Genomic DNA, 23166 nt, shown 5'->3' with positions numbered 1-23166 from the left:
TTGAAGGACATGTCCTGGTCAAAAATGACTCCAAGGTTCCTCACAGTGTTACTGGGGGCCAAGGTAATGCCATCCAGAGTAAGAATCTGGTTGGATACCATATTTCTAAGATTTTCAGGGCCGAGTAAAAACAAATGGTCAAAGAGCTGCTGAGAAACCACTACTAAGGAAAAGGAACAAGGAGAAGAGATTTGTTTGGGCCGAGAAACACAAGGAATGGTCACTGGACCAGTGGAAATCTGTGCTTTGGAAATTAGTCCAAGTTTAAAATCTTTGGTTCCACCCACCATGTCATTGTGCAATGTAGAAAAGGTGAATAGATATTCTCTACATGCACGGTTCCCATCGTGAAGCATGGAGGAGGAGGTGTGATGGTGCTTTGCTGTTGGGGGATTTCTTCAAAATTAAAGACACACTGAACCAGCATGGCTACCACAGCGTCCTGCAGTGACATGCCATCTCATCCGGTTTGCATTTAGTTTGACCATCATTTATTTCTCAACAGGACACTGACCCCAAACACACCTCCAGGCTGTGTAAGGGCTATTTGACCAAGAAGGAGAGTGACTGAGTGCTGCGCCGTATGGCCTGGCCTCCACAGTCACATGACCTAAACCTAATCAAGATGGTTTGGCATGAGCTGGACCGCAGAGTGAAGGCAAAAGAGCCAACAAGTGCTCAGCATCTCTGGGCACTCCAGTAAGACTGTTGGAAAACCATTTCAGGCAATGACCTCATGAAGCTCATCAAGAGAATGATGTTCTTTTTGGGGCTTTTAAAAAGATTTTGTAATGTGGTAAATGTTGCAAAAGTGTATTATCCCGGTTGGTTATAGTTTTTTCAAACCAAACTGCTAAAAAAAAAAAAATCCTTGAAAATTAACACAAATATTAAACTAGAATTATTATAGTAAAAAGTCCATTACCAATGTTTTTCAAGTCCTTTCAGTGGGCGTGCATGTTCACCAAAGAAATAAAAACAAAGCAAAAACCTGTCACATGCACAACTTGACAAAATACCTTAACCCAAAGTTAGAATGTGAGTGGTAAAGGTCTGAGGTCTTTTCTTCCCACTCATCCACCAACTGGACACGGCAGATGGCTGCAGCTTCACGAGCCTGGTTCTGCCGGAGGTTTCCTTTCTGGTAAAAGTGAATTCTTCCTTCCTTCCTGTCAACATGTACTTACTCACCTGGTTGTTAGGGTTTCTGCTGCTATTGTACCATCTTGAAGTATTTGCAGTATACAAATAAAATTGGGAACTGCACTGTAATAGTTCCCAAACCTGTCCAAATGTGAGCAGGTTCACTAATGACCTCCACCAGCATCATGTTGGCGAAAGAGTTAAATAAATCAGGACTTGAACTCATATGTGTCATATGATGGTCCAGTTCTCTGCTTTATGCTACCTCACCGACTTCCTTATGCATTTAAGCAACGGCTTCAACTTCACTGGTCAGTTGTAGATATGAGTTAGATATAAGTAGTTATGGCAACAACAGCTACAATTTCTGAAGCAAGAACACCAACACAATGATATCAGGGAGTCTTGTCGGGCATTAGTGTGCTACCCACCAATCAGAAGCTGTAATAGTCTTTAAAGAGAAACCCATTTATTTAAAGAAACATTACAAAACAACTCTCAAAAATGTCAAAAAAGGTGAAGAGAACATACGTGCCATTCTAGCAAATGCATAGAGGTCCATTCTGAAAAGAAATACTCTGAAGCCAACTTTGATTAGTGTCAAATGTCCCAAGACCAAATGGGGGGGGGCTCAGTCATTTCCAGTACAGAACGTCCACAACACAAACAGCTGAGGACAATGATATGAACAATGATTGGGGGCTTCTTTTACAACAAACTCTTTCACACTCAAGTCCTCACAGTTGTGCACATCATCCTTGTTTGTCCTGTGGCTTTTTGCCTTCCCTCCAATTAGCAGAGCGAGGCATTGGGGTCTGCACTGTCCGCTCCATCAGAGAGGTGGGGTTCGCCGTGTGAGTCTGAGCAGGACAGAGGAGCGTTTGAGTATCATCTGTGTCTTCCTTCCGGTCAGCTAACCAACGGTGACGAATCTGCTGCCTTTACTGCTCTGAGCTGTGGCAGAGCGTCGGTCTTTTAGGATGCGGAATCGCTCGTTCAGAGTCATCGACGTTTGCTGTGGGGAGAAAGGTCCGAGGTTACAACACTGGAATGAAAACTGTCCTATATCTGTGGATTAGACGACACTCAAGCACACTCTCACCGGTTTTCCAACACTGTTGATGTCAAACTGCAGAGGCACTCCTTTTGGTATCTTCTTCTCCACCGTTTCCATCTTCACGGGGGCAACACTGGCAGCAGGGGGATGCAGGGTCCAAGCTGTTGGGGGCCTAAGTACAAGGCACAAAGACAGTCAGACAAAAGGAAGAACTACCTTCTGTCGACAGGAGGACATCCTTCAGCAAGGGGAAAGACACAAACAAATAGTGCAAACTAGATACTACAGGAGAGTGGGTGACATTTAATAATGGCATAGAGACATATAGGAAGAGAAAAGAGGTGGAGTTGAGGAGAAAAGCTCAGTGCATCATGGAAAGTCGCCCAGAGGCACCTGATCCAGCCCTATAGGCTTTACCAAAAAGGCAAGTTTAAACTTAAAGTACTGTCTGGCTCCTAAATCCAAACTGGGAGCTGGTTCCACAGCAGAGGTGATAGCTGAAGGCTCTGCCTCCTATTCTACTTTTGGAAACCATGAGCAAGCCTAAAGGGAAGGATTTGAAACTCAGTCATGGATTAAACCAGAGCCAATAGAGCGAAGCTATTCCCCATTAATACTCTTGCTGCAGCGTTTTGGATCGTCTGAAGTTCTTCCACAGCAAGCGAAAACCCTCATTTCATTCACAGCGAGGTCTAAAATCAGTGTGTACTGCAGAGATCCTGCTGAGTACTTACTCAGGCTGTGTCCTGGCTGTGGGGTTGTCTATTGAAACAGTCAGGATTCCACTGCTGGCTGTCGATGTGCGCCACCTGTTGGACAAATGGAAAAGGTGCCTCGTGTTACACAAACAGACACAGACCCCAAAAACGGACAACAACGGTGCCCTTTCCCTTCTAAATGATTCACATCCTCAGTGCGAGTTCCTCTTCCTCACATATGAACATACAACGCAGGTTGTCAGAAGTATACTCACTGGCGTGTTCTGACTGGAGGTGTGCGGGGAGTTGGCTTCTGCACTTGGGCTTGTACCTGTTAAAACACATGAAGCACAAGCAGAATGAGAAGAGTCCACATGGCCACGAAGACCAGCTTCACTGCTGGTTTGATTTAGACAACAAACACACTACGTAACCTCTCAGATACCTTGAGTCCCCTGCGAAAAAGAAACGTGGCCTGTCGTGCTTCCCTCTGAGTCTGCTGGACAGGCGGCAGCGGTCTGGCATTAACAGAGCACAAATCAAATAAAAAAAATCTAGCTGTGTAAACTATGTAGGTGAATCAAAGCTGAATAACATCGGTCTCTCCTCCTCTAGAGCTGAAATCATAATGAGTGATAAAAAGCAAACATTCTCACCGTCGCCGCAGTTGAAAAGGCCTCCTGACTGACGGGGCGTTTGGGCCTCTCTGTTGATCTGGCTGCCTGTACAGCCGCCTCTGTACCTCCGGCTTCCTGTACTGGGTTTCAGTGCGCTGAAAGAAGGGCCTTGTTTTCTGTCTTGTTTTCTGAAAAAAGACGTGAACGGCATGAACTTTCAAGTACAGCAGACTTACTCAAAGGAGGAATTATTTACAGCGAGACACTAGTTGTTAGTAAGCGATTCTGTGTAACATCAGGTGGAAAAAGTTCGCTAAAATATGGGACTGCTTTTTCACTTCAGAAGACGATACTATCCTGAAAATAGTTTTTTATTAAGGGGAAAAGCTATCCAAACCTTCCTGTGTGAAAAAGTAATGGACTTTCAGGGACCAAAATATCATGTGGAAGGTTTTAGTCTAAAAAACTAACACAGTATTTCATTAAGAACATCATACTAACAGTCAAACATGGCGGTGGTAGTGTGACCGTCTCGGACTGCTTTGCTACTTTAGTGCATGGATGACTTAATGCAACTGATGGAACCAGGAATTCTGCTTTCAATTAGGTCAGGGGTGGGCAACTCTAGGCCTCAAATGCCTGTATCCTGCAGGTTTTAGATATCACCCTGGGTCATCATACCCAAATCAAATGATTAGTTCATCACCAGGCCTCTGTAGAACTTCAAGACATGTTGAGGAGGTAATTTAGCCATTTAAATTAGCTGTGTTAAATCAAGGACACGTCTAAAACCTACAGGACACTGGCCCTCGAGGCCTGGAGCTGCCTACCCCTGACTTAGGTTCTGCAGCAGGACAGTGATCGGAAAGATACCAGAAAGTTCCACCTCTGAATGGCTCGAAAAATCATTCTCAGTGTACTGGCATCCTCAAATCTGGACTGAAATCAGACTGAGAAGCTCTGGCACGACCTTAAATGGGCTGTTCTGGCTCAAAGACCCTCCAATGTGGTTAAATATAAAAAAACGTAAAAACCTACAAAGAGCCACAGCGATGTGAAAGACTCATTACCAGTGATCACAAACATTTGATTGTAGATTTTGCTTCCAATGGTGGCACAACCAGTTATTAGGTTTAAGGGCCAATTACTTTTTCCACACCCGAGCCAGTTAGTTTTTTTTCCCGTAACAAATAATCATCATTTTAAAGCTGCATTTTGTATTCACTCAGGTTATCTCTGTCTAATATTAAAATGTGTTTGATTATCTAATTTAACTGTAACAAAAATGGGGAGGGGGGGAATCAGGAAGGGTGCCAATACTTTGTCTGTGCATGTCAAATGAGGTGTTTATTTGTTGAATTTCGCTATGAAAGAGATCAGATTTGGATGTATTTTTTCACCAGGATTTTGGTAATTAATTGTGACTCAAAAAGAATATTTCTTTCTCCATTTGATCTTAATATACGTGCTCTGTTTGTAAACTTTCTGTTTGACAAAAGCATAATATAAGAAAGATTGTTAACTTTAACCTTCCATATTTTCATTATCGGGAACCAAATTATATCCTTGATTCACGTCTGCACTCCCAGAGCTCCAACATAAAGTGTCTGGTCTCACACACGGGGACACTTTGTGAAAAGTAGGCAGTTTCCTTCACATTTAGGTTTTTGGCCCACACTGGGGACCACACAGCATCCTGATTTCATGGAGGTTGTGGTAGAAAGTAGTAGTACTTGGCAGAAATTTAATTTTGCATGTGTACATATTGTAAAGCGATGCTAACGCAGGAACTTCTCTGACTTTTGTATACCTTAAAACAGGCAAAATGATTTCTACCAATCGATGCAGCGATCATGTGAAATAACTAAAATGAACTAAAACATTTCTGAACTTTCAAAGTGTGCTAGCTCCTGAGCACGATATCCCTCTTGAGAAACACTCTGGAACAGCATTTAAACAGGTCAAACAACCACAGGGGACACGGCTAACGAAGAAAGTTTGACGTTCCTGGACAACATGCAAGAGATGCTGATGTCTGTTGCCAGGCGACAAGATTGGGAAAAATAGCTACCTCTGGTTGTGATGAAAGTGGGCCTACTGGTACATTCAACAAGCTATACTGACTTTAGGAAAACATAATAAATGGAACCAAATTTTAAGAGATTTATATATTTTTGTCTACTTTAGAAGTACTTTGAATATGATTTACAACTAATACTAGCAGGACTTAAGTTGATGAATTATTCCAGCATTGCTTTATGAAGGTGTAGTGTCATTTTCCAGCATGGCTCCATTAAAGCTGTATGTGTTCCAGGTCTGGTTTCTCAGTGTTTTGCCCCCTAATAAGGTCTCAAAAGCTGGAGTGATTCCCACGCTTTAATAAAACCACAATACGGTCTGCGCTTGCCAGTTAAGATGGCAGGGCAGTATTATGGACTATAGCTCATGTCTCCTCCAGTGCAGTCCTCCAGTACCTGGTTGAATGCTGATCTGTTCAGTGTGCCGGCTCGCTTCAGCAGAGCCGCTGGTCTCCTGGCCGCCAGTCCCGTGATGACCCCCTGACCCCGTCTCCGAGCCACTATTGGTGGGACCTTTCTGTTTCTCAATTTGGGACCTCCTCCTCGGGGAATGCCACCTCCTGGTAAGTATTGGAATAGCGACATTAGATAAACACACTTGTTTCAACTGGGGTGAAAAAGAGAAGCATACCTATGAAGCTAATAATAACTGAGAAAACGTAAGCGAACACACCTCTCTGGGCTGGTCCTGCAGTCCTCTGTGAAACTCCCTTTCCTTGGATTAAGCGGCCTTTCTTCTTCACTGGTCGGCGGTTCACATTGGCCTGTCTCCTTAACTGTTGCTCTTTTTTGTTCAGCCGAATAATGTCATCTGTTAAAATCATCACACGAGCAGTGATCAACATCTGCGAGCCCTCTGACAAGTGCTGCCTGTCTAGCCTAGCTAGCTACTGGCGACCTCCCAGTAGTTAGGTGCTAGTATTATTAGCTTGCAATCTATTTTAGTAACGTTGCTCATAGCTGTGTGAGGGCCTTACCCAAGGACATGTCGACTTTATCCGGTATAGGTGTCCTTTTCCCTCGGTCTGCTGTGAAATCCCCCATGCTCATACTTCAAACCACAGCGAACAACCCAAGTGGACACAGAAATGTAGTTAGCAGCCGTGCTAGCTATCCGCTCCTTTCCTGTATACGCTAGAACAGACACAAACCGCCTCTGCCGCGCATGCCCCGTGAAGACGTGACAGACATGCACTGTGGGAAGTGTATTTCAATTCAATGAAAACACAGCGTTACAAAACCCGGACCAGCGCGCTCATGTAAGTGGTTGTGTAAGAGAAAACGCCGCGGGTTTCAGACGCCTGGCTGCTGCTGTCACGACGGCTACTCAGTCTGTTGTTTATTCGTTTAATTTCACGTTTTGTTGTCCACTCGAGCGGAGCCTGCATCAGTTGAAGCTTCCCACCCTGTATGCTGCACTGTGTTTGGAGGAGGTATGTGTCCGTAGAAGGAATCACTATAAACACGTTTAATTGAGCTTCCCCGTTGACTGAGTTCTTGTAGTTTGCAGTGTCGCTTTGTTCATAGAAAGTTTTCCAGTCTGTAACTGTTTTGCTCACATCTGCAAAAACTCTTGAATTTTGAGTTTCGCTGTTTCTATTCGATTTCCTGCAGCACATCACCTTTTTCTGCACCAGGGCGCTTCTTAAAGCTTCTTCCTCACCATCATCAGAGGCCCAGCAGCCCCGCACTCTTCTTCCTGACCAGTTTCTTCAGCTGCCAGCCCACCATGTCAGGCACGAAACGCAAGGCATCTTCTGCAACGGCTGGAAAGGATCACCGTGCCAAGCAGCAGAAGCTGGCTCCCGTCAAGCAGGAGAAGAAGGAGAAAGTTGGGGGCTGGCTGCAGAGTCTTGTGCAGCAGCAGAGATCAGAGAAGAAAGACGTGAAGTTCAACAAAAAGCGCCTGCGTTTTCTATCTGATACTGAAAAGATAAAGCAGGGCTCAGAGGGTGTCCTCTACTGGATGTTAAGAGATCAGAGAGTACAAGGTGACCCATCAAAGCAGAGCCAGCAGTGCAGCAATGGCGCAGCCTCTGTTTGGTTTGCATTTTCTCACTGTCTGTTCTCATGACGTATGTGCGCATTCCCTCTGTGTGTTTAGATAACTGGGCACTGATCCATGCCCAGCGGCTCGCCGTGAAGGAGAACCTCCCTCTGCATGTCTGTTTCTGTTTGGTAGTGCCCAAATCAGAGCTGTCTACTCTGAGACATTACAGCTTCATGCTGAAGGGGCTGGAAGAAGTTGCAAAGGTACAAACATCAAAATGAACATATAGTGAATATAATACTATTCTTTTAAAGTAAATACTGCACAGGGGGGGGGGGGGAGCTCTCTGAGTGCTTCTTGTTTTACAGGAGCAATTTAAAATGCATTGTTTTATAAACAGAGCTTAATAAAAGGATCTTTGTGATAGAAACTTGTATCTATTGTTATATGAGAAATATTTCGTATATTGTGCAGTACTACACCAGACCAGAGGAATTGCTCTTGTTTGAGTCTAGTTGTAGTTGCAGGTACATCATCAGTGAACCAGCCTCACTCTTGCTCTTCTGCCCATATAACAGGAATGTGAACAGTTAAACGTCCAGTTCCACTTGCTGCACGGCGCTCCGGGGAAAGTTCTCCCCGGCTTTGTGTCCGACCACAGCTTTGGGGCCGTGGTGACAGACTTCTCTCCTATCAGAGAGCCGCTGCAGTGGTTGGAGGACGTCAAAAAGAAACTTTCCAAAGACATTCCCTTCATACAGGTATGAAAAAAACCCCTCACTTTCTGAAATCCAATTTGCAGGAGGTGTGTGCTGATAGGATGCTCTGTATCCTGGTTATTGTCTGTCCCCAGGCTGTTTTCTCTCTTTATTTGTTCCCCTGATTCCAAAGTAATAGGTATGAAAACTGATGCAGCAGACCTCATTCTCATTTCATGCGTATTGACTTTGTTTTTCCTATCATTATTTCTTGAACACTCTATTTTCCTTTTATAGGTTGATGCCCACAATATTGTTCCCTGCTGGGTAGCTTCACCTAAACAGGAGTACTCCGCTCGGACGATCAGAGGAAAAATTACCAATCTGTTACCAGAGTTCCTCACTGATTTTCCCCTGGTAGACTCACACCCACACACTGCTACGAGAACCGCCAAAGTAAGCGCTCGAGAAACGGTGAAGTGAATAAATGTTGAATGTACTGAGAATAAAAGCGGCGTATTTATAATTTATAGTGAGTTCAAAGACTTTTGGATCAGTTGGTAAACAATTACAATTTATCTTCTAGAGGTCATGAAATTATTCATTGCTTTGGGGTTGTTGTTCTAAAATCAATTGCGAGGCAAGTAAGCTGTCAGGGAGGCTCATCGACGGGGAGCCTGGAAGTCGAGCTGCTGCCAGAAAGCACACACTTTTACCCTTCAACTCTATCCTCACTTCCACACATTATTTATTGATGACTCGGTATAAACTGGAATTTTTTTTTTTACTGTCCAAAAGTTAAAGCTCTCTTTTCCCCTTGTAGTAGTTATTAAAGCTGCAGGGGTATGTGCTTTTGCTCCAGGGTTGAGATTGATATGCTACACACGGTTTGACACCCCCCCCACTTGATATTTTTCTAGCTGGATAAAAAAGAAGAAGAATTTTCTCCTTTGCTTTTGAAGTTGTCAGATCTCTGTAGCACCACTGTATATGTTTAAACTCATCCCTCTCAGCTGCGACTGATCTTTTCTCCTTTCTCGCTTCTTTACCTCACAGGGAGTAGACTGGGACAAAACCCTAGCCTCCCTGGATGTTGACAGAAATGTAAAAGAGCCAGAATGGGCCAAGCCGGGCACCAAAGCAGGGATGGACATGCTGGAGTCCTTCATTGATGTACGACTTAAACTGTTTGGCAGCCAACGCAACGACCCGAACGCTCCCGCCCTGAGCCAGCTTTCCCCCTGGCTCCGCTTTGGTCAGTATTCTGTGTAAAACTCTGAATTTAAAAAAAAGAGTTTTCTTAAGGACATGACTCTCTAATATTATTCATATGCTCTAGTTGATTAGTCCTGCCAATTCTGCTTTTGTCCTGCACTTGTCCAGTTTCTTCAAAATGTCTTAAGGACACACTGCACAAGATATGACTAGTTTGGAGCTAAAAGCTTTTTAGGAATCATGTTGCTGGTGCAAAAATACTATTTTTTTTTTTTTATGCCTGTCAAACAATGACAGAATTGGCATATTTTTTGTAGATTTAACAAAATAAATGGGAACAAATGTGTTTTCTGACAGGCTGCTAGTTGCAAAGTGCCTAAAGATACAATTTAAAGTTGGTTCCTTACTAAGTTGTCTGTTATGCGCAGACCAAACACTGGTTCATCCCTTGAGTTAGGACCACTTTAAAAATAACAAGAAAGTCTGGCTACTTGGAAGCAAAATATGAATACATGACAGGTGGCTTAAGACTTTAGTGCAGTACATCTGGAGAAGAATCCTTAATAGCATCTTGGTGTTCTGTTCAGTCTGTTCATCGCGCAATAACTGCTGTAATCCTCTTCAAGAAAAACTTGACTGCCTTCTTTGTAGATCTCCTTGAGACTTTTGATAATGTGGGTGAGTTCAGAGTGTTGCTTTTATAGATGGTTTAAAATTATGTCCCTAAATGATAAAAGTGTCCTACACACTTCCCATATGACCTCCCCCTTGAGTTCATTGCTTAAGACAGCAGTTATACTCACAACTTTTATTGGTCCGGTTATCTCGGACATCCAGAAGGCATCAGCACGCCTGTGTTTTGAATATTAATGCCTTTCCTTCACGGCTCCGCAGACACTGAACATCTTTACAAGTTCAAAGAGAGCAACCGTGGCACCACATCACAGAACAGTTTAGCTCTGAAAGATTGCCGCACGTTCTCTGAACCGGGAAAGACATTTTAATTGCTTCTCCTCTCCATATCTGCCTTTTTGTCTTCCTGGTCCTTTTAGGCCAGATTTCGGCCCAGCGTGTGGCTTGGCAGGTTCAGCGCAACGGGAAGAATGCAAGTCAGTCCGTACCGGCCTTCATCGAAGAGCTGGTGGTGCGTCGAGAGCTGACTGACAACTTCTGTTTCTACAACAAGAAATACGACAGCGTGGAGGGTCAGTGGAGACCTCATTAAAATTGCATCCTGTCGACTGCTGTGACGTCAGTCGGATGAATCGCAAGCAAATTTAGTTGAATAGAAGTTATTCAGCTTCACAAGTGTTTTTGTTTAAATATATTTGCGTCTGCGTCTCATAGGTGCGTATGAGTGGGCTCAGAAGACCTTAAAAGATCATGCCAAAGACGAGAGGCCGTATCTCTACACGCGTGAGCAGCTGGAGAAAGCAAAGACTCATGACAAGCTGTGGAACGCAGCTCAGGTACAACGTTCAGTCTAAAATGAAATGTTTGAACACATTCGGTCCATGTTGTGCTTTTTCTAACTGCTGCATCACCACCATTAGTACCAGATGGTTACAGAGGGGAAGATGCACGGTTTCTTGAGGATGTACTGGGCCAAAAAGATCCTGGAGTGGACTTCTTCCCCAGAGGAGGCGCTCTCCATCGCTCTGTACCTAAACGATCGCTACGAGCTGGATGGTCAAGACCCTAACGGCTTTGTCGGTAAGAACGGATTTATTTGGACTTATTTGATCAAATATGCATTCGTTTTCTCCCACACTCTCACACACTCTGCTGCATTTTGGTCTCGTAGGTTGTATGTGGTCTATTTGCGGCATCCACGACCAGGGCTGGGCGGAGAGAGCCGTATTCGGGAAGATCCGCTACATGAACTACAAAGGCTGCCTTCGGAAGTTTAACGTGGCTCAGTTTGAGAGAAAGTACTGTCCTAAAAGTCTTTGAAGCACGATATGTTTGGAGGGATGCGTTAAAAGCGCTCGACAGCGTGGATCTCCTACACCTTGGCCTCAGGGACATTTTTTTCTTGTTACAGCCTTTCTGTTTTTTGTTCTGTTCTTCACAGCTTGTTTTGTTCAAAACATTCGCTCTATTCTTGCTTGCGTCGACACTTTTACTAAATATTCAGACGTGTTCATGCATAATAAAACTGTAGGCTGTTTGTGGCATTTTAAAGTGAGCTTTAGAGAAAGCACTTTGGGCTTTGTCAATATAAAAGCACCATAAAAACAATCACATTACTACCGTCGTTCGGTTTTTAATACAAGTTTGAAGTCATTTTCTGTCCACTTGTATCATTTCCAACTCTCACTGTTATTTCTTTAAACTTGAAATAAAGCGTGTTTCTTTAACAGACTGAACTGCTCTTTACTCAAAAGCATACTCCCACCCACAGTGACTGAGACGTAATTTAATTTGAATCCAACTCTTTCACCATTTAGCCAAGGTTTTCAGTAATGCTGCCTACAGCTATGTTTGATGAGAGGCTTTCCCCATAATCTAATCAAACCGGTCAATATGTGTTTTGTTTTTGGTTTTTTTGTAAACACATCTAGCATAAACTGTCAGCAAACAGATGGAAAAATAATGCTCTAGACTAGAGAACCTCACATGATCCAAAGTGAATCTAAATGAAAAGAGTTAATATTCTCATGTTTGCAGCCACTGGGTTTCATCACAGCCCTAAATGTGCTTTTATTGAGCTCAGATGTAATTAAACAGAACCAAAACCCATTCTATCCAGCCTAATTAACTGCACTCCTCAGTAGTGGATAAAAACAGCCCGCATAGGTAATGACGTGCTTAACACCAAGTCACAAATTGGCATGTGAAAGCTCGTCCTTGCGATGGCCTCTTTTGTTGTGCTCTGTTCATTTCAGGGGAGAGAGATACTTCACCTTTTTTTCCTCATTTAATTAAAATGAGCTCTGAGAAGTAGACTTTTACAGGTTACAGTCATAAAGGATATACTCTCACTGCTAAACTTTATAAGGCATGCCTGTTCTGCTGCTTGCTTGTAGTGCAAACATCCAATCAGCCAATCGCATGGCAGTAACTCAACACCTTTAGGTATGTAGACATGGTTAAGATGACCCGCTGAGCATCAGATTGGGGGAAAAAATGGTGATTTAAAAGAGGCACAGTCGTTGGCGTCAGCAGTTTTACTCGGGGATATGATGAAACAGGTTTCCATTATGGATACACAGCTGACAAATCTGCAGCAAATGTGTGATGCTGTCATGTCGACATGAAGCAGAATCTCAGAGGAATGTTTCCCGTGTCTTGCTGAATCCATGGCGCAAACAATTATGGAAGTTCGGAAGGTAAAAGGGGGTCCAATCAGATACTAGCAAAGTGTACCTAATGAAGTGGCTTGTGATAGTGTGGTTATATGACAGCGAGTAGGGCTGTGAGTCACGTTAACAGCTGCAGAGACGGGAGTTATTTTCCTAGAGTAAATGGCTTGATTGATCTAAACAATTTCATTGGTATCTAATTATCTCCTGAATGACTGACCTTGTCTAAACTTCTGGCAGGATTATCACTGCTGATATTTGATATATAAATATGCTGCTGACTATCACAGAATTATAAGGAAACATTTTCAAAACATTTAACCACACACATTTTTTGTGCTAGTGCTGCTCTAGTGACCTTCAGTAGCGTTTTCACATGATCGCCTCAAAAAAAGGCTAACGAGGCTGACAAGCCCTTTTAGCCTCATAATAAGATTAACAGACAGCCCACATGGACACCTCAGCATGGATTCTCCAAGTCTCTACTGATCTCCACTGAAGCTCTAAATCTAAAACCTTCTCTAGGTGTTCATTTGAGCGAGGTCATACGTCATCACATAAAGATCGGATAGCAAATGCGCCCTCTTGATGATCACCAGGTGGGTCAATCCCTGGTCTAGCCAACTAGTCAACCCGGTGAATTGTTGCTGATAAGCCTTAAAAAACTGCATTGCTATCCAAAGAGATCCTAGCATGATTACAAGTATTAATACACAGTGATGGGCGAATAGTGTTGGTCATTTGGACAGATGGAGTGTTTGCAAATGGCTCAGTCAGTCACGGTTGTTCGACTGATAGAAGCCTGCTGGAAAGTCTTTGCAAGTGGATTAAGTACCTTAAACCTGACAGCTATCTTGCTTCATTCTACTGCTTAGTAAATGCAAATCGTCCTTGAGCTGACCCCGGCGCTGGCGTACTAAGGTGTCGCTTCATTGTGCTCTGGCCTCTCCTCAACACATCAGGTCAATGACACTTGGAGTAACGTTTTTCTCAACTGTTATTAATGTAAGAGAGACCTTTGAGTTTGAGACAGCCCATCTGTGTCAGTCCCCATTCTCACAATATACTTAACCCCATCTCATTATGAAGCACTTCACATCATCCTCTTGGCAGGAAATCATATCTCCACTTCCATATCCTTCTTGTCTCTGATACTGCTCTGCGCCTTGACATTATCTCCTGTCCTAGTACATTTCCAATTATCACTTTGCTATTAAAAGAGGACTGAGTGGCACTGTAGCCTTTAAGTTTCCATCTCTCCTCATCTTCTACTGTAATAGAAGTGGCCTTTAAGTTTACCGTTGTTGCAGAGCCAATTAGATTTCTAAGCTCAAACTCGTAACTCACTACCGTTTGTTATTTTGGGAGCTCTTGTCGTGTCAGGATGATGGATATAAATTACCTTTTCAAAGTTTCGTGTCTGTTGAGTTTGATCGGATGATTAGTGTCCCTCACCAGTCTTCCTTCCCAGAACTCCCACTGAGCATCGCGTGAACTTTCTATTGTTTCCAATTCTTGGGCCTCATGACTTTCATCGTGAGGATGATTCCATATTTCTGTGAGTGAAAATGAAACACATTGAATTTCTAATTTCTGTGATCTGTCCTTTAATGTCTTAATTTAAAAAAAAATCTTTCAAAGGTAAATGATGTTGCCTGCCTCGAAGTGTCACATTAAAGTCCCACAGGAATCAATCATTACCCCGGTCTTGAGTGTCTGTAATTATTTGGGCGACGCTGTGATGTACCCTTTTTTTAATGGGCCAATTTGCATAGCCAGTGCGTAAACGCTGCATTTTGTTATGTTGATGGAAGCTGTGGGTAGAGGGCCCTTCATCTGTGCTGGTGTGGCACACTGATAACGCTGTTTCATTCCAAAGCGATTTGTCAGTATTGAACAGATGGCTCATCTTTGTCTGCTTTCACATCCTGCTTCATCTAATCATTCATTAATTCTTTGTTCCATATTATTGACCCGGTGACATCATCTTTCCTCCTAGCTTCTACCCCTCATCATCATCTTCTCCATGTATACAAATGAGTTTTTCCCTCCGCGCTGTGCGTCACCTAAAGTTGAAATGAGACATCCTGTCGGAAGGTTCTCGTGGCTTTCGGCATGCCTCGTTATTGTTCACCCCGACACTTTTACTGCGATGTATACACAGAAGACCTTTGCCTCCCGGGGCCGGTTGCACTATAGGAATTCAAAGAAGACAAGACTTGGTGTGATCTTTTCTTTCTGAGTGGGCCTGCTGACACATCTTACAAGCAGCACTGATATTCAAAATCAGGTCTGTTTTAATGGTGCACACCATAAAAAGATATTGTAAACATGTCATATGTACACATTGTGCATCAAAAAGTAACCATATGTCAAATTATGCTGCAGTGAAAACTTAAGCAATATGTCGAGTTACTAGTCATGTACATTGTATACAAGTCCATAATATACGTATCAATATATGTGGAACCTCTGTGGCAACTGCTACATAATATCAGTGATTCTTTAGTATTTTCAGAATATAATGTAATACTTGTGTCATGATTAGCGTCCGTAGTGGTTATAAATATCAAACCGTTTCATGTACACTTCGTTGGCTTTCATTCACAGACAAATGTATTCAGTGTTACTGCTGCTAGGAGTGTGTTAATGGGCTGTAGAGCAGCATGTAGGCAAGCCTGGAAATATTATTCATTGCATTACACAGTATGTATGTAATAAATGCATTCACCTCCATTTCCAATAGAAAACGTTTACTTTTGATGCATTTGATGGGATGCGTTGCCAATGCATAAAAATGCTGCTGCATCATCTATGTGGCAGTGCAGTAACCTCAGTGTGCGGTCTTGTTGGTCTTCACTCTGAATGTAATTTCAGTCATTGTTCTTTTTACACTCTGGGACTTGTTGATAAAAATGATTATAGAGTAAAAGCATGCAGGAGGGAAATATGCTTGTTTTCTCTTAAGGTGAGGAGCCTCAGGAACCATCTTTTAGCTCATCCGGCTGAAGGACCGTCTGTTTCTGTCCATCCACAGTTCACAAGACCTGCTGCTCCCCCTACAGTATTTGTCAGATTTTAGTGTAATATTTGTAGTTTTTTGGGCAATAGCCTGTGAATTGTGTTTATTGTGAGTCAGATCAGCTGCTAAGACACAGATTCTGGTTGTGTTCGAGATCTATATGAATGCAGGAACATCGTTTTCCATAATGTTAGTGGTGCTTGGTGCAGAACTCTTGTTTATTCAGTTTTTCCTTTACTTCCTTTGTCTCCTAAAGGCTCAAAAGGCTCCAGAAGTCGTTTTGTTACTTTGGGATGTTTTTTCACGCAGGGTGCTGCGTGGAGTCATCTGGAAGCTCCTCGAGTGTTCTCTCCAGCTGTTAGAGTAGCAGGTAATGTGGCTAAACATTTCTCTGAACCTGGTGGACATGAGGTTGTAGAGGATGGGGTTGACGGCGGAGCTCAGGTAGAAGAGAACTCCAGAGATGACGTGGACATGCTCGAAGATCCTGCGGTGCTGCTCGTATGATATGTTGATGTAGCTCCACATCAAGCGATCGATGTGGAAGGGAGCCCAACACAGGCCAAAGACAACCACCAGCACACCTAGAGCAGATGGAACAATGGGTGTGATTCATGGGGCACATAAATTTTGTTTTGGGACACCAGTAAAGTCTTTAATGGCAGATGACTAGTTAAGCAAAATATTGTAAATAATCTTAAAATAATGAATTTAAACACAAACATTTCAGAAGTGTTGACTATGGGGTCTTGATTTTTGTAGGGTTAGGGTTGTTGCCAATTTAATTTAGAATAAAAATATAGTAAAATAACACCTACATAGCATTTTGGTTACTTGCACATTTCGTTTGCTCAGCCTCTGATTGTGGGAGCTGGAGATACTTTCAGAACCGAAGCCACAGTTAGTATCCACCGTGGTCAGCACCCTCTCCCTGCGCAGCCTCAAGCCAATGAGCAGGTAGAGAACGCTAATGATCAGCATGGGGAGCAGGAAGAAGACCAGCGTGGAGATCAGGATGATTAAGTTGTACATCCAGATGGGTTTGACCAGATCTGAGGATATATATAAGATAGGATAGCAAGAGAAACAGAATAAATCTGAGCAGTGCAAATAAAAATGTTTAACACAGACTTTAACCTGGCAGCTGTCTTCAAGGTTTCTCATGCGACATCATGTACACAGTACTGGTTGCTAGGGAAAAATATTTGTTTCCCGACTAGTTGGAAGTGTTTCCTGGAGGTTGCTTGCTCTGGCTGGGTGAAATCCAGACAAAGACGGTGCTGCATCAAAGACCTCTGAGAGATTGCTTTGATTTCTAGCAGATTGTAACTGCTGCCTGTAGTTTTTCATTTTTCTTTGCAGACGCTTGTTAACCGCTACTGAAGCTGGAGTAAAACTTGAAAAACTGAGACACAAACATGAAAATGGAGTAGGTTCACCTTTAGATTAAAGGTTGAGCCTCAGCACTGCAGTCAACATGCTTCAAAATGCATCATTTTTACTTTGAAGGCAAATGGTCTTCATTTTCAGTTTGTGCCACCGTTTTTGCAGATTACCTACACCTCAGAGAGTAGCTGGCCAGTGCATCACTTCCATGCAAACTTTGGGTGATCACACCATTGTCACTATGGCTATCACATCCAAAATGGCCAACAAGTTCATGTCATATGATTAGCAGTCTGTAAAATGCTATTAGCATAAAGTAATGGTTGCTCGTGGACATGTCTGAACCTGTCCTACCTTCGTTTTGCTCTAGGCCAAATTATTTCAAGTAGAAAGAAGACGTCTAAAGCAAATTCTCTTCTATCTGTCTGTTGTATATTCAAAACGGCAACTTCATACAATGCTTCAGCTTGATTCCCCGAATATTATCCAGAGCTCATGCTTGAAAATGATTATAGATCACAATTCCAGGTATACCATTACTTTTAACTGTTAATTTGCTAGCTGGGACCACATCCTCATTTAGGTTTGACAGTGTTTCTAGAAGATAATAGCAGATGGTCTGAGCATAAATTGAAGGTGCGGTTTGGGAAAGGCCTCAGAGGGGACTGACGGCGGCTCCTGGGTCAGGCAGATCCCCATGTTTTAATGAGAAGTGAATTAATTGAAAAAGGGAGGGAGGATGGGACATGAAAACAAGAATGAATAGCTTGTAGTGCTCAGGAGGTCAGATGTATGGAGGTGTGGTCCTGCTCCTTAAATTCAGGTAAATTATTTCCAATACGCAGTCAGGTTTCTGGGTTTTGTTTTGTTTTTTTACCCAAACTATAACCATGAAAATGTCTGGTAACAGTCTGTTAGAAAAACCACTACTTTGTTCCAGACTGAAATTTTGCAAGAGCTATAACGTAGATTGCCTCTTGCAATATTAAAGCTACTTTCAGCTGCTCTCTTAGTCATAAAGGGTCATAACAGCAGGTTGTTCTCCATATTTGATTTAGCAGTTATATGCCAGATACCCTTCCTGACACAACCCCCTAGGGATTTGTGGTCTCATAATCTGGCAAGCCAGGTTAATACTGCTGCTACCAAAGTGTAGTATCACGTACTGTATTCAGTGTACTGGGACGAACTTTACAGTAGTGATCCCAGACAAGATTTACTGATATTGCTCAGGACTTGAGTAAAGTGTTTCAACAGTGATTAAATGATTAATCACTGTTACAGATGGCATCCAGTTATCTATGTGCAGCTCAGGAAGGTTCGCTTTTTCTATCGAGCACCATCACCAAGCCCAACACTTTGGTTTATGAATGAAAACCATTGGTTTTTGACATCTTACTGTACTGAGTGGTAAAGAGTAACCCCTATACCTGCTTTAAATCAGCAGGTGAACACGCTTACATTACCAGAGAGCTTCTAGCATATCTGCAGACCGTATAAAGTAAAACTAAAATATAAATTCTGTACATACGGCAGATAGCAGATCGGGGAAACTGTCGACCAAACTGTGGCGGCAGCACTTCGATCCCATGCAGACTGGTGTTTGGCAAAGCGCACAGCATGGACAGCCCCCACAACATGAGGATGACCCTCTTAACGTGAGCACGTGTGGTCAAATGCTTGACTTTGAGGGGGTGCACCACCGCCACGTAGCGCTCCACGCTGAGCGCAGTGACATTGAGGATGGAAGCAAAGCAGACAGTTTCAAATAGGAAGGTTTTAAAATAGCATCCCCCTTCTCCGAGCAGGAAGGGGTAGTTCTGCCACATCTCGTAGATCTCTAACGGCATCCCCAGAAGCAGCACCAGCAGGTCGGACGCAGCCAGGCTCAGCAAGTAGTAATTGGTTGGCGTTTGCATCACCCTGTAGCGTAAAATGACCGAACAGGTCAGGGAATTGCCCAGGACACCCACGATGAAGATGGTGAGGTAAGTGACACAGACAGGGAGAAACATGGGGGATTTTGATTCCCCCAGATTTTTGGATAGGTACTTGTCCTCAGTCAAGCAAAGCTTTTCTTCCAGATCTTCTTGAGTGGCGTTCGTCAACACCCAGGAGATATTCATTCCACACACCACAGCAGAATCGGGGCATCCTAAGTCACTGAGTTCTCTGTCACCAGTTAAAATGGCTGCAAGAGAGTTGAAGGTGCAGTTGGGTATCGGCATCGTGGTGACTGGACAGCAGGTTCCTCAACTAATATAAACCTGATGGAAAAAGAAAAAGGAGACAGTGTGAATTTTAAAGGATTCCTTAAACACTCATGCGTCAGAAAAGGGTGAAGGCTCTTTAAGCTGCAGCCTTATTCACAACGTGGTTCGACAAAGCAGATGGATCTGCATATTTGATTTGACATATTGTTACACCAGATGCCCTTCCTGACACAACCCTCCCAGAGATTTGTAGCTCCTTCTGTTCTAAAAGGATCTTTTATATGTTAGGTGAGCGCATTATCCGCTACACTATGGAGCCAGTCAGGAATCTGTAAAAGTAGAAAGTAGGAAGTTTGATATTTAACATCTGATGGGATCAACTAGTGTTGTGATTTTTAAAAAATCTGAATTAAAAATGCAAACAGTTCGTAATTAACGGTTGTTGAAGTTAAATAATACATTCATCTATGAGGCAGGGAAATGATACTGAAGATGCTGCTCCTTTGTATCTTGAGAACTATAGGATCCTGCTGTTTGAAGCTTGGCAATTAGCTTTATATATAAGACGTAGCCCTCATGATATCATGTATCAGTCAGTGCGCTGCAGTTTTGGCCAAGAACTACATGTCATCAGCTAATATTAGCTGCGTTCATAGTGTGGCACATTAGTAACAGATGTAAATAGAATAATAGCAGAAATTCCCTCACTGAAGTTGGAGTGCAGACTTTCTTTAACTATCTCTTCGACAGCACAACTGCACTGTGAACCCTATTATCTGTCAGCGACTTCAATTAACTGAGGTGACACCAAGCAGATAGCTAGATGATAGCTGCCTGTCGCTCACTCAGGCATAATCACATGTAATTTTAGACTTCAGTATAATTAAGACATCTAATTTAAAAACAATCCCCCCAAACTAGTCTCATGGCATTACAGGTTGGCTTCAGCCCAGGCAGCTGTTGCTGGAGAATAAATGTAGGCATACCTTGTCCTTGGCTACTGTAATGTCCAACCTTGACATGATAAAATTTCAAGCCTCTGATTTAAAAAAGAAGAAGAAGCTTAGGTTCAAGTACAAAAGAAAGAAGTAAGCTCAGTTACTTTTTAATATTAATATAACTTTGATTGGATGTTTGCATCCTATGTGTTTTGTATCTCTACATAAAGAAAAGACAGTTGTTGGCTTTCATCTATAGAAACTAGCAGCAGCCCAATCAGTTCACTGAATCCCTGATATGATAAGAATGTTCAGCACATGCTTTCTAATTATCTTTAATATGTTTAATATCCTCTCTGGTCCTCTCGACAAACATTGATTTTACGATTAACAGCACTGTCACAATATTGCCCTGTTAGAAATTTATGTTCAGCAGAATACAGACGCCAGGGAGGCTGTTTAGATGTGTTTAGGCTGTGTTTGGATTCCCCCACGGGGATTTCTATATCGTTGTAACAGGCAGCGGAGTTGTTAAGATAACTTCAAATGAGGTACAAACAAAAAGGACAAACACTCACCTGCAGTTTGTGGTCTTTATACTCTTCTTATCTACAGGATTCGCAAGAGCTGAAGAAATGAGGGAAGATGGGTGATTGTCATGTTTCTCTGCATCCTGGACTTTTTTCTGACACTTTATCTTGACCGCCTTGGTGCCTTAGTGCGTCACAACTGGCTCGGCTTCCCGTATTTGATGGCTGGTGTTCAGCCCGCCTCTCGCTCTCTCTCTCTCTCTCTCTCTCTCTGTCTCTCTCTGTCTCTCTCTCTCTCTCCATCTCTCTTTATCCCTGGAGTATCTTCTCGCGTCCATCCATCACTACATGCTTTATCTTTCTCCTCCAATTCAACTTGTTTTCATCTTTTCTTCTCATCTTACTCTCGACACCGTGATACACACTTTCATGAACCTAGCCTGCACAGACACTACCTGCCTTGTGATCCTGCATTATATTGCTTTCACAGATATTGCACCAGTGAGAAAATTAAAGGTGAGATTGCTTTGACCCTAAAGCCTGCGAGCTGAGTACAGGTATGTGTGGTGTATGTGTGTGTGTGGGTGTGCTCCCGTTTCCACTCATTTCAAATCAAAGATAAAACAAACACTCTTTTTCATTAGTAGAATCGGCAGCAACTGGCGAGGTGCACATCTGGAAACAAGAAAAAAAGGCTGTAAAAATATGAAATTTTGGGTTTTTCCATCAGAAAAGACGAAAAAGCTTTTGTTTTGATTTGTGCAACAGCTTTTTCTTAAATACTTTTTGCAATTTTGAAAAAAAAAAACAACCAAAAAAATGTTAAAGAACCTACAGTCTGCAGAAGGCAAATGTGAATGTCTTGGATGTACCTCGGTGATCGATAATTGTGACGTGCGTGTTGGCATGACTGCTTTGCCGTTGATGTTCATGTCCCTCACACGATGAATCATAACTACTTTGCTAATCTCTAATCTTTTTTCCTGTCAGTGTATTAAGATTTAAACTGGTCCAGAATGTTAGTTTTTGCTATATTTTAGCTGTAAGATGTTCCCACAGTTGTGTCCATTTGCATAGTTATTTGTCTATGCAAATGTGTTCGTCCAAAAACCCACATAGTTTGACTGTGCATTGGTCGAATGATGATTGATTGATGAGTGGGCCGGAACAAGGAATGGAGCAACAGTGGAGTTCACCAGGAACACGAGAAACAGGGGCTGCACTGGACACGTTTTATTGTTTCAACTTTTTGCAGTTTATCATTTCACTCTGGGTGGTGGACCACCTAAAACACAAGCAAGAGTGGCCCACCTTCCAGTTGTACCTCATACCTTTGGCACTGCCTCCATCTGGCAACAGGCGCTCTCTGCAGGAGCAGTCTGCAGCACCCCACGGTCTACCAACGCACTGCCAATGTTCAGCCCATTAGGACTCCGAAATGCTTCTGCTGTCCTTCTAAAACAGACACGTTGTAACTGTTTGCTGTCACCAGGGGTCAGTGTCACAAACAACCCATCTGTGGGTTACTCTTGTTTGTGGTGGTGTTGATCCAACATATTAACCACATGCCAGGGTGAATCAAAGACACACTTGCTTAATATTAGCACTTTAGCACTATGCAGCTGTTAGCATTTAGCTTGAAATAACCTACTAGTGTCACTAACAATATTGGGTGTAACTATTTACCATGCAGTGACACACAAGGATTTTTATAGAAAGTGAAGAAGTCAACCTATCTCTTTAGCAAGACACGTAGGACCAGATTAAAACTTGCTACCCTCCAATCAGTCTCCTGTCCAGTCCTGTGAAACATTACTGCTTTCAAATCACAGCTACTAATAAAAAAAAATGGCAACAGCTGACTGAAGACATTTTCTTGCATAACAATCAGCCAAGTAAGCAGGAGATAGGAAAGAAATGACAGAAACGCCTACAACTACAACAACGTCTTGCTCTTTGCAAGCATCTGCACAGACAGCATGCTAATGCTAAGCAGGCAAAGAGCCCAGAGTGATGATAAAGCTGATTGAATGCAGACCCCAACCAAACAGCCAGAACCTGAATTTCAACAGGTAACAAACGGATGAGCAGTCAGACTGCATCCTCTGTTTCTACCTGTTCATATTTCTAAAGTAGAATCACTGTGACAGCAACGTTATAGTCTCTTTGTGCTGGTTTTCATCTTTGCTTTGTGTTGTCGGCTTTGTGTTCATACCCAAATACTAAGACAAATATCATATGTGTCCTCATTGGGATAGGGATTTGTGTTGGACTGT

General features: G+C 42.8%; 3 protein-coding genes across 3 annotated transcripts; 1 reads left to right on the top strand and 2 right to left on the bottom strand.

Annotated features, from left to right (window-relative positions):
* Nucleotides 1-1590: 1590 nt before the first annotated feature.
* On the bottom strand, nucleotides 1591-6764 carry LOC102204958 (UAP56-interacting factor). The gene is made up of 9 exons (XM_005752488.1): nucleotides 6571-6764; nucleotides 6267-6404; nucleotides 5990-6153; nucleotides 3555-3703; nucleotides 3344-3416; nucleotides 3174-3229; nucleotides 2935-3009; nucleotides 2246-2372; nucleotides 1591-2158 (listed from the first exon to the last, which is right to left on the bottom strand). The coding sequence occupies exons 1-9, from the start codon at nucleotides 6641-6643 to the stop codon at nucleotides 2057-2059; spliced, it is 957 nt and encodes a 318-aa protein (XP_005752545.1). The 5' UTR covers nucleotides 6644-6764; the 3' UTR covers nucleotides 1591-2056.
* Nucleotides 6765-6790: 26 nt separating this feature from the next.
* On the top strand, nucleotides 6791-11860 carry cpdp (CPD photolyase). The gene is made up of 10 exons (XM_005752489.1): nucleotides 6791-7026; nucleotides 7208-7584; nucleotides 7698-7846; nucleotides 8162-8344; nucleotides 8579-8737; nucleotides 9338-9536; nucleotides 10549-10701; nucleotides 10844-10965; nucleotides 11050-11209; nucleotides 11301-11860. The coding sequence occupies exons 1-10, from the start codon at nucleotides 7004-7006 to the stop codon at nucleotides 11447-11449; spliced, it is 1674 nt and encodes a 557-aa protein (XP_005752546.1). The 5' UTR covers nucleotides 6791-7003; the 3' UTR covers nucleotides 11450-11860.
* Nucleotides 11861-15564: 3704 nt separating this feature from the next.
* LOC102204667 (neuromedin-U receptor 1-like) lies at nucleotides 15565-21061 on the bottom strand. Its single transcript, XM_005752487.1, has 4 exons — nucleotides 20939-21061; nucleotides 18741-19476; nucleotides 16642-16875; nucleotides 15565-16407 (listed from the first exon to the last, which is right to left on the bottom strand). The coding sequence occupies exons 2-4, from the start codon at nucleotides 19435-19437 to the stop codon at nucleotides 16082-16084; spliced, it is 1257 nt and encodes a 418-aa protein (XP_005752544.1). The 5' UTR covers nucleotides 19438-19476; nucleotides 20939-21061; the 3' UTR covers nucleotides 15565-16081.
* Nucleotides 21062-23166: the final 2105 nt, after the last annotated feature.

Source organism: Pundamilia nyererei, unplaced genomic scaffold (assembly GCF_000239375.1).
Source record: "Pundamilia nyererei isolate P.nyererei 1_Seehausen unplaced genomic scaffold, PunNye1.0 scaffold00362, whole genome shotgun sequence".
Classification (NCBI taxonomy): Eukaryota; Metazoa; Chordata; class Actinopteri; order Cichliformes; family Cichlidae; genus Pundamilia; species Pundamilia nyererei.
This window is presented reverse-complemented; position numbering and strand designations above follow the sequence as displayed.

Bases quoted from the DNA above. Each gene is read 5' to 3' on its own strand.
- LOC102204958 (XM_005752488.1), bottom strand. From the start codon at position 6,643: ATGAGCATGGGGGATTTCACAGCAGACCGAGGGAAAAGGACACCTATA. The intron at 6,154-6,266 runs GTGTGTTCGCTT...AATACTTACCAG, and splicing joins TGCAGGACCAGCCCAGAGAG to GAGGTGGCATTCCCCGAGGA. The intron at 3,417-3,554 runs GTGAGAATGTTT...TGTTAATGCCAG, and splicing joins CCTTTTCAACTGCGGCGACG to ACCGCTGCCGCCTGTCCAGC.
- cpdp (XM_005752489.1), top strand. From the start codon at position 7,004: ATGCTGCACTGTGTTTGGAGGAG. The intron at 8,738-9,337 runs GTAAGCGCTCGA...TTTACCTCACAG, and splicing joins CTGCTACGAGAACCGCCAAA to GGAGTAGACTGGGACAAAAC. The intron at 11,210-11,300 runs GTAAGAACGGAT...TTGGTCTCGTAG, and splicing joins AGACCCTAACGGCTTTGTCG to GTTGTATGTGGTCTATTTGC.
- LOC102204667 (XM_005752487.1), bottom strand. From the start codon at position 19,437: ATGCCGATACCCAACTGCACCTTCAACTCTCTTGCAGCCATTTTAACT. The intron at 16,876-18,740 runs GTATGTACAGAA...ATATATCCTCAG, and splicing joins TCCCCGATCTGCTATCTGCC to ATCTGGTCAAACCCATCTGG. The intron at 16,408-16,641 runs GTAGGTGTTATT...CATCTGCTCTAG, and splicing joins GCAAGTAACCAAAATGCTAT to GTGTGCTGGTGGTTGTCTTT.